General features: G+C 47.2%; 1 protein-coding gene across 1 annotated transcript; it reads left to right on the top strand.

The window, feature by feature from the left end:
- Positions 1-4,910: 4,910 nt before the first annotated feature.
- On the top strand, positions 4,911-10,504 carry LOC123165007 (uncharacterized). The gene is made up of 10 exons (XM_044582635.1): positions 4,911-5,233; positions 5,344-5,433; positions 5,813-6,078; positions 6,471-6,559; positions 6,642-6,745; positions 7,076-7,181; positions 7,267-7,342; positions 7,437-7,548; positions 9,259-9,790; positions 10,190-10,504. Exons 1-10 carry the CDS (start codon positions 5,032-5,034, stop codon positions 10,278-10,280), a joined length of 1,668 nt encoding a protein of 555 aa, XP_044438570.1. The 5' UTR covers positions 4,911-5,031; the 3' UTR covers positions 10,281-10,504.
- The last annotated feature ends 329 nt before the right edge of the window (positions 10,505-10,833 follow it).

Raw genomic sequence — 10,833 nt, 5'->3', positions numbered from 1 at the left:
GGGCGAGTGGTTATGAGGTGACCAACCGATGGCGACGCGCGGGGAGGGCGAGTGGTTATGAGGTGACTAACCGATGGCGGCGCGCGGGGCGCCCGAGTGGTTATGAGGTGACCAACGGATGACGGCGCGCGGGCGGCCGAGTGGTTATGAGCTGACCAACCGATGGCGACGCGCGGGGCGGCCGAGTGGTTAAGAGGTGACCAACCGATGGCGACGCGCGGGGCGGCCGAGTGGTTATGAGGTGACCAACCGAGTGGCGACGCACGGGGCGGCCGAGTGGTTATGAGGTGATCAACCGAGTGGCGACGCGCGGGGCGGCCGAGTGGTTATGAGGTGACCAACCGATGGCGACGCGCTGGGCGGCCGAGTGGTGATGAGGTGACCAACCGAGTGGCGACGCGGGGGACGGTCGAATGGTGATGAGATGACCAACCGAGTGGCGACGCGCGGGGCGGCCGAGTGATGATGAGGTGACCAACCGAGTGGCGACGCGCGGGGCGGCCGAGTGGTGATGAGGTGACCAGCCGAGTGGCGACGCGCGGTGCGGTCGCGTGGTGATGAGGTGACCAGCCGAGTGGCGACGCGCGGTGCGGCCGAGTGGTTCTAAGGTGACCAACCGATGCCGACGAGCGGGACGGCCGAGTGGTTATAAGGTGACCAACCGATGACGACGCGCGGGGCCGCCGAGTGGTGATGAGGTGACCAATCAAGCGGCGACGTGCGGGGCGGCCAAGTGATGTAGATGCGTGCCGCGGAGTGACGATGAGCGGGGCATCCGAGTGATGTAGACGTGTCCCATGAAGTGGCGCCGAGCGGGGCGTCCGAGTGAAGTAGACGCTCGCCGCAGAGTGGCGACACGCGGGGCGTCCGTGTGATGTAGACGCGTCCTGCAGAGGGGCGATGCGCGGGCGTCCGCATGAAGTAGAGGCGTCCCGCGGAGTGATGACGCGCGGGATTGTTCGAGTGAAGTAGACGCGTGTCGCGGAATGGCGACGCGCGGGACGTCCGTGTGATGTAGACGCGTCCCGCAGAGTGGCGACGAGCGAGGCGTCCGAGTGACATAGACGCGTCCCGCAGAGTAGCAACGCACGGGGCGTCCGGATGATGTAGACGTGTTCAACCGATGATGAAACACGTGGTGGTTGAGTGAACCTCCATATGGAAAGGTTGAGCCAAAGGAAGCAGTTGTCGCAGTCGAGGGTCGCCCTGACCTGTCGCCGTGTTCACAACCGAATGCAGTGGTCATGATCGTTGCTGTGGAGGACCGACCGAGTGAACCCAGCAACCTCACGGCCGAGGGAGCCCTGTCCGAGCGAACGCCTCGTCCGAGTGCTCCCACCCGTCCGAGTGAACCGCAGCTAGGCTGGGATCCAGTTGTTGTGAAGCTGGCTAGGCAGGCCGACGTGGAGGGCCGGCTCGGAGGCGCTGGTGAGGTTCGGCGTGGACGTGCCCATGAGCACCCGAGTGCTGCTCCCTTCGCTGGAGGTGGACGAGTCTATCCGGCTTGCAGGCGGGCAGGATCTAGCTGGCATTGACCTGCAGATCAGGGCCGAGCAGAGGGACGCCTTCCTGCTCCAAAACGTATCAATATTAGCAATTAATGCCTAGTAATTAGATGTAATTGCTTGACAAGCCAACGCATGGAAGGAGTTGCCCACGTCCAGTCCGTAGACGGAACCTGCATGCAAGAGGCATTAACCAGTGCTAATTAAGCAAGGATTGAAGACAATTCTACATGCAATGGGAGTTTCCTTTCCCATGGATTTATTTCCCACTGCATGCAGAGGCAGCCCGGAGGAGAGCCCCGCGTCGTGGAGGCCGCCAGCGGGCAGGTGACCGGTCGGAGGAGCTCCGCGCTGCCGGGCAGGTTCGTGTCTCTCTGCCGAGCGGAAAGGGAGGAGTCTCCCGTCCCCGGTCGGCCCTACGCCTTCACGGTGCGGACACCGTCGTCGAGCAGGCGATCGGCTGGGGAAGCCCCGTGGCGTGGAGGCCGTCGGCGGACAATTGACCGGGCGGAGGAGCTCCGCGCTGCCGGCCAGGTTCGTGCCTCTGCGGAGCGGAAAGGGAGGAGTCTCGCGTCGCCGGTCGAGCCTATGCCTGCACGGCGCGGACGCCGCCGTCAAGCTGGTGATCGGCTGGGGAAGCACCGCGATGTGGAGGCCGCCGGCGGGCAGTCGACCGGGCAGAGGAGCCTTGCGCTGCCAGCGAGGCGGGCGCCTCCACGGCATGGAAGCCATCGTCGGGCAAGCGAACGGGCGGAGGAGCCTTGCGGCGCTGAATAAGGATGAATTGTCTCTCCTCCTTTTTAGTTTAATGATTGATCACGCTTTGGTGATGTCTGATCCTACAGAAGAAAAAGATCAACCCATTGTTAGATAATTATTAATTTAAAGAAAGACTAGATCAAATGGATACTTCCCTGATCCTTGTGTTTGTACTAATGGCGCAATGGCCAGAATTCCAGCAAGCCAATCATTGAACTGCCGCCGAAAATAGATGGAAAAACCATTTGCACCATGGCTTGATAGACGCCATGCCCCATGGTGGGCGCCAACTGTCGTGGGAACGATTCCGACAATAAGAGAGGGGTAGGATAAAGGAGCATGATCTATCGAGATGCAAATGGGTGACACGTGGTTTTAGCGAGTTCGGGCCTCTCACGGTGGAGATAACAATCCTACATCTCGTGCTCCGGAGAGGCTTTGTTTATCTGAGTCTGTATCCGGAGAGAGCGAGGAGAACGGATCCCCATGCCTGATCTAAGTGCGAGACTAAAGAGGAAGAAGAGAGAGAGGTGGAAGAAAGAGCCCCTACCCCAAGTCTAGTGATGGGGATGGCTTATATAGAGTGCGACATCCCCTCACCTCCTATGTTACAAAGTGGGACATGAATGCCATAATGCCAGCTCACTACCAAGCCTTCACTATGAGAATGATGCTTTGACTACCTTGCTGCCTGTTGGTCTTCGTATACCCGAATGAGTCATACGGTCGAGTGGTGAACTGTCATCCGAGTGGATGGTCTGTTGCTTGGTCGAGTGGATGGTATGCTGCTTAGTCGAGTGGATAGTATGTCTGTATGAAATTTATTTGGACCCACATATTGTGTGGACCCCATGCTTTATGATATTTCGACTCTTCATGGGCCTACCTGTTATGTGTATCCCCAACAATGCCCGAATTTGTTACAGGAGCAGCGGCCCGTTATGTTTAGCGCTCCTAGTCAACGAAAGGAAGCACATATGGAACTGGAAAGAAATCAAACGGACATGAACTCTTACACCTGAAGATCCAACGGCTGAAAACGCTTGTGACCTAAGATGGATGGAAAGATGCGCAGTTTTAATCTCTCTAAATAGCATTTGATATAGTAGATCGTTGTTGATTTCTCTATAGACTTGGTCACATTAAAAAAATTGACTCACAAAAATCCTATAACTTCAATTATTTTGGAATGAAGGGAGTAAATTTGAAATTCATTTTGTATTCGAATATGAATCTATACACGTGATTGTATATATTCATGTGATTTTTTCGACGAACATACATTTTCTTACCTTCACTTTTCACTTCCGACGCATGACAAAACTTACGGGAATAGTTATTCGTCACCCCTCTCTTATTACACATCACTACAACATATTTTTACGTTCCGTAAATTTGTCCTCAAAGTGAAAAGAGAAGGTAAGAAAATGTATGTCCGTCATATATTTTACATGACGTAAAATTATGAACCAACCCACTAAGGTTCAAGTCTTAGACTTGAAATTAGTGCACGCATTTTTTGGATTTATTTCAGACCTTCCGTCAATGTGCGTTCATTGAGAGAAAACGTTTTCATCAACTATGGACGTGTCCGTGGCGACTTCATCAATCTCAAAATGATGTGTCGGCTTAGTCTCTGTAGGTGTTCATAAAGATAGATGTGTATATCATAAGATGAATGTGTGAGCGTCTGTGTTTATATTGTATTTATTGTGTTATACTTTCTACATCTAAAATTACTTGTCACATAAATGGACGCGGTATTTGATATGCCAAAACATTATTTCTGGAAAAACAAAAGCCCCGCTGGAAGACGAGACGACGACGGCCTCTTGAAAATAGAATAAGGTTCTCCCCGTTTAGCCCCCGTGCCGATGATGTGTCTAGCATCGTCGGAGGGCGTGTGGAGGTGTGTCTCCGACGGATCTTGCGGGATTCGGCCGGTGGTTGTCTTTGGTGGATACGCTTGGATCCGGTCTTTGTTCGTCTTTATTCATGTGTCTTCGGGTTGGATCCTTCCGATCTAAGTTTCTCTTCATCGGCGGCGGTTGCTGTTCTGGTGCGTTGGTCCTATGGAGCCTTAGCACGACGACTTCCCGACTGTTTACTACAACAATTTGTGCCCGGCTCCGAAGAGTGAGGGGCGATGACGGCGGCGCCACATTCGGCTTGCTTAAGTGCTTGTAGACGTCGCTAGGTGGTCTATGAATCTGGACGTAATTTTTATTATTTCTGGCGTTCATTGTACTTCTATGATTGACAATGAATAGATCTACAGTTAAAAAAAGTATAAAAGCCCTGCTTTGCGGGTCGACCTCATGAGAGACAAATAAATTATCAATTCCCTCGATAAAGAAGAAGTAACTCGCGCGCTCGTTGGAGCGCTCGGTTTCGGACAGCTCCCGATTTGGAAAGTAGGCAGTTGTTTTCTTTCAGGATTAAGGGATTAATTAAGGTGGGCTCCCTTGAAAATCAGGGGGGAGCGATTAGTGTTGATTCTGGGTGGGCCTTGACGATGGTGCCTTCGTGTGGATGAGCACGTCACCATCCCTTGTTGGCTGGTTGTCACACGTGGTGGGCCCTGCCTGGAAATCCTGTTTTGCCTTGTGCGCTGCTGGTTCGAATCGAGCCCTGGAGCGGCCGATCGCGAAAGAGTAAATCCGAAGAAAAACCGACTCCTCCGTTGTTGTTATGCACTAGACCCAAAATGGACGCCGTACGATGAGGCCGGCGGCATAAAAACCCTAGCCCTCGGTCGCGCCGCGCCATGGCCACCGCCACCACCTACACGCTCCGCCTCACCCCGCCCCCGCCGCCACCGCGGCACCACGCTCCTCTCCTTCCGCAGCTCCGCCGCCGCGCGGCCGCGAAGGTGTCTGCTAGCTGGGTCCCAGCCGCCGCCGGCAACTCGGACGACGGGCTTGGCGGCTGGTGGCTCCCCGAGCAGCCGGCGGAAAAGGGGAGGGCAGGTAGATCTCTGACTGAGTACGCTGCTCGCTGAGTACGGGACGCGGAGAGATTGTACCTTTGAGAGGATATTTTGTTGTTCCGCTGTGACCCGTGGGGATTGCATTTGCAGGGTTCGGGAAAGCTATTGTGGTCGGATTGGGTGCTTCGGCAGCGATCGCTTTGGCTGGGATCACTTGGCGCTCTCCATCCTCGAGGAAGTGTAAGTTCGTCCCCATTCTAGCCCCAACAATATAAATACTAGTCCCTGAAAATTGTAAGAGGATAGAGGAAGTACAGCAGAGCATTGTAAAATTTGTTTGAACCTATGTTACCCAAGTACTTGTACTATTCTCACCAGCTTCATGCTGTTCAAAATGGAAAGGTAGATTTGGAGCTTGTGATAATCATTTGAATTGTTTGGTTGTTGGGAACTGTCCATTCTTGTACAACTTTAATCTCTGCTAACCGGCTATAAATTAGCTTCACGTCTGATTTGTTTACGATGGCAGCGATGCTACCCCTCTCCCCCTCGCGATAGAGTTAGCTCGTTTCAGGGTAATGGAAGAACTAAAATAAACAATTTAAACACCGCTTTTCAGGTTTACAGCAACTTATCGGTGCCCCATTGCATTATGTTCAAGAGAAGCTTTCAGTGCCGGACTCGACAGAAATTCCTGAAGATGATGCAAGCGTCAGAGAGCTGGGTACAATTGATGTTTCGAGGGTAAATGTTCATGAGAGGAATGCCACATCACCTGATGATTCAAGCCAAAACCACATACCAGCTGGCGGTGTCCGTATTTCTTTTACAGTCCCTGTAGATCCCATGCATGAGGAAGCTTTGTCCATATTGAAGAAGCTACAGGTGTGTTACATATTTACAACTTTGCATCTTAATTTAGGTTTCAGTATGGTACCTGATATGAAAAATCTTCCTTGTTGTTATTTTTCACTTGGATTCTGTATCTTCTTAGCATATTAATATTGTGTGTTGTTGTGCAGTATCACCTAACAATTGATTAGAGAAAGAAAATTATCTTGAACGCCTAGTTCATATACTTATCTAAATATCATATTGATTTTAGATTACACTCCTACTATGTTTGAAATTTAAGTGTTTATGTAGTTTACACGACGTGCTGTGTATTTTATGAGTCACTTATCAATCCCTTTCAGCCTAATTGTCTTCTAAGAAAAACACAGTTATTTAAAGCAACATTAGTTCTTACAATGTTTTCATCACCTTTTGTTCCTCAGATAATTGAGAATGATGCTAGCTCCGGTGACTTTTGTACTAGGAGGGAATTTGCAAGATGGTTTGTTAAATTATGCTCAAAATTAGAGAGGTAATGAAGCAATGCAGTATTTACATAACATCTGAGCTTTGCATGCCATTTTAATATTGCCTTATTTATCACTGTCTTGCAGGAAAAGGATGCACAGGATCATACCGAATCTAATAACTTCTGGTTCATTCGAAAGTGCGTTTGATGATGTAGATTTTGATGACCCGGATTTCTTGTATATTCAGTGTAAGTTTCTATTTACATTGAATGACCTAAAGCTTTGTGTAGTAAGTCCTTACATCTCAAAGATAGGCTTCATATACACCTAGCCAAACCAATGCCGGTCAAGCGAGTCTTGGCAATGCACATGCCCAACCTTCGTAGTGCTTATGTATGATTTCGTGTTGAACCTAGAAACGAACAAATAGATGGTCTTTCCTTTCACACTACTTTGGCCATGCAATGTGAAGTGATGCTCTTTTGATTTCTGAGCCTATGCCTTTTGTTGTGAAACAAAATATTTTTCATTGGATTTTCAGATGCTGATAATCTAATCATTGTTTTGATGGTGAAAAGCTTTAGGAGAATCTGGCATTGTGCCTAGCAAGCTATCAAGCTTCTTTGGAACATCGGCAAATGGCTCTCAAAGTGCCAACACAAATTCCAACTTCCTACCTGAAAGGTACTAACATATGGAATATGTAGTTTCCCCTTAATGGTGATAACTGAAATGTTTTAATAAAAGGTATTCTTTGTTGCTGCTGTAGTTATCTGTCACGTTTTGATCTTGTTAACTGGAAACTACTAGTGGAGTATCCATTTGCATCAGAATTAGACCAAAAGGTACATATATCTTCTGATCTTTTTATGTTCTACTGCAGTGTTTCTATTCTCTAGTTTCATTCTTTTGTGAATCCTGACTCTGGTTACAGTCCAGATGCTGAGTAAAAATGTTCATACTTTGGATTTGAGCGCTTGGCCAGATGTAACAGCGTCTGTATTTGTGGACTTGTTTGGCGGTGACCACAGCATCGTCAGCAAAGTTTTTGGTATGATTTGCTAATAATTTATTTATATATGCCGTCCATTGGTTGCAAGGCTATGATTTTCTATAAATTGCATTACTAAGAGTAATAGGCTTACCAAGATTACAATTTTGTTTGTCATTTTGATGATTTCCTATTTTAGTGACTGGGAGCTCTGTTTTACTTTGCCATATGCTAATGGTGTGTTTCAACTTGTTTTTACACGTGCTTTGATTCAGTTTAGTCATGCATCTCTGCGGTCTCTCTTTCAATTGTTTGGCTTATTTTTGCTACTATTGAGCTCATGCATAAAGTTATGCTGTTTTCTTTTTTTCTTAAGTTGTATGTATCATGTAGCAGAAGTACTACAGCAGGCACACCCACAAGGATATATGCCTGTGCACGCAGCAGCACAGGCAGGGCCCTTACATCCGTCGACTTGGTCTCGAACTCAGTCAATTGGTACCAGACTAGGATTGGCACCTAACTTGTTGCAGGTTCAGTTTGTTTGGAAGTCTGGAGAGACACCTGATTAGAAGTCTCTTGAGTTCATCTTAGCATCGGATTCTATCTCCATCAACTTGGTTTCATAGTCAGTCACTTAGCACCAGATTAGAGTTGGCACTAATTGGTTGCAGGGTCTGTTCGTTCCATATCAGGGGACACACCAAATTGGAAGTCTCTTGAGTTCATACTAGGGTGGGGTTCTATTTCAATATTACTATAGGATTGACTCTATTGTAAAGAGAGGGGATGTACGGGGAAAACAAATAGACAGTCAATCTATAAACTATGTAAAATGGAGGCTTACCTCCAAGAACCCCGACTATCTTGCACCTGCACTCCACAATGGCAGGCCGCTAGACTAATCCCCACGTTCTCGTCCAACCACCACCCATGTTTACCATGTACACAATAAGTCCCATGGCATTGTGACTTTTCTGCTGCTGGGAAAACCTCACTGCTTATTGTTTTCTCCATATAATAGTACTTAGTAGATCCCTGAACGTGTCACCCTTTAGGTTTTTTTTTCTTCTCTGTATTGGATGAATTCCCTATAACACTTTGCAACGAAAAGAGCAAGTCTGTTATGGTAAAGTTCCTTTAAAATAATTGGTTGTGGATTCTGCTATCCATCATTTACAGTAATAACGAAAGTGCTCTTCGCTCAGCATGGTCTGTTTTCTCTGTTCTGTTTGTCCTGAACCGAGATTGCACTGGGTTGTTTCTATGTAAACAATATGGATGGAGCTCGTCTTATCAAGTAAAGAATCTAGGGCTAGTTGAAACTTATTTGGGTAACTTTGCCCTATATATGCTTGTCCCACTCGAAGCTTCTCTGTCTCATTTGCCTGTTCAATATATGAATCTATATTAGAGGGATCTAACTGTAACTTTTGGGAATGTTAAGTGGTTTTCAATGTTCTGGGGAAGACATTAAGTGTGCCAAATTAGGCCATTACAGTCCGTTGATTACTTCAACTGCATATTTGTCCTGGTACTTGATTTTATGATGATATCTTTGTTTTTGGTTTAAGAACTGTTACAAAAAGTTGTGAACTTATGGACAAGCATGACCTTAGCTGACTATTTTCTGTATGAACGCACCAGTACAAGAACTGTTGCTCGTACTAGATATTGCTCTCTAGTGTCATTTTGCGATTCATATTGTTGCCAACATCAGTAAGTGGGTCAGCTAAGATCGTTAACTTATGCTATCACTGTATTTGATAGGAAACACCAGGCGGCTTCAACATCATAAGCCTGTAACAAAAGCACAAGCGGCTGCTGCACTGACCAGTGGTAGAATGGAAGAAGTAGTACGTGATGAACTAAATAGACTTGAAGCAGAAAATCAGTCCCGGCTTTCTGCTATGGGTGAAATGATGGAAGAGTTAATTAATAGAGGGGATATAAAACAATATTGGGAAGTCAAGATAAAAAAGGAGCAAGACCGTGGGTTTGAAGTTGAGAAGCATCTTCAAGATGTTCTGCACGAGCTTGCAAATGAGAGGACGGATCAAGAAAAGGAAATTGCAGACTTGCTAAAAGAAAAATCAGCTTTAGAGCGTCAGAATCAGGAACTCGTATGTTTAAGGTCAGAAGTTGATGGCATGTATGATAGGCTGGCCACTGAGAGTCTAGAGGTCATGGCTGATGAAGAAAATCTGGAAAAGTTGTCCTCTGATATGAGCAGCAAGCACCAAGCTGTCACTGAAGCTAAATCATATCTTGAAGCTGAGAAGGAAGCTCTTACTATGCTAAGGTATGTCTTATACAGCCTTCCCTTTTGGTATATGGTTCTGATACATAGCACCTGCAGACCCTGCACCGTGGTTTTATATTTATGTGGTACCAAGGAAACATTAGGTTGTCATTTTATGTCAGAAGTGGGCATTGAAAATTTACGTGCACATGCTCGAGTTCAGGAAAAGGTGCTTTATCCTATAGTGTGAACTTTGCATATTGTTAAACCTGTTCATCTGCAAAAGTATAATAAGCGGAAAATAACTTGTCCTGTACTGAATGAAAATTATGTAGAATCTATTATTGATGTCTAAGGAATGGTCAAGATCATCTGCCTGAATCGTATGCAAGTTGGCTCTTTTGTGTGGACTCACCATCCTGGATATCCATTTATGATGCTGGGTTTTTTTGGAATCAGGTCCTGGGTGGAGCAGGAAGCAGCGCGCGTGCATGAACGTGCTGAGGTACTTGAGAGGGCGGTGAGAAGATGGCGAGTCCCTGCTGATTGAGCCTGCAAACAAAAATCTGGCATTTTATTTGGTGCAAGTCTCGACTTGCTGTAAAAAAATTATGTTCCATGTCGCCATGGCATCGACTGTCAGTTACGAGTATTACAAGTACTTCCCTCACCAGAACGGAATGTCAATATCTGCCAGGCCCTTCTTTCCTTCGATGTTTATTAGTGACTTGTTTATGGTTGTCTTATGGGAAATACCAGTTTTTTGTTGTTCCAGTTCTGGTGGCCTGGGTGGCTGCTACTCAAGAGAAATTTTTGGGGGCTCCATTTTGCGACGATGTGCTCAGCTGGGCAAGGATTGCACGTATTGACGAACGTATGCCATTCTATTCCCTATGTGCGTGTTTGGTTGCCTTCTTGAACAGTGCCTGCATTTCATACGTGTCTTGATCCAGTCTGGTTGAGCAAAAACAGGCAACAAACCAACATTTGCATGTTTGTTTACTTGCATTGCATCATTGACCACTTTAGGGCTGGCTGTTTGGTTCACCGCATATGTGCTTAAGGGGTGAGTAGATGCAAACCACAGTTGTTTGGTTGCGTAA

Source organism: Triticum aestivum, chromosome 7D (assembly GCF_018294505.1).
Source record: "Triticum aestivum cultivar Chinese Spring chromosome 7D, IWGSC CS RefSeq v2.1, whole genome shotgun sequence".
NCBI lineage: Eukaryota > Viridiplantae > Streptophyta > Magnoliopsida > Poales > Poaceae > Triticum > Triticum aestivum.
This window is presented reverse-complemented; position numbering and strand designations above follow the sequence as displayed.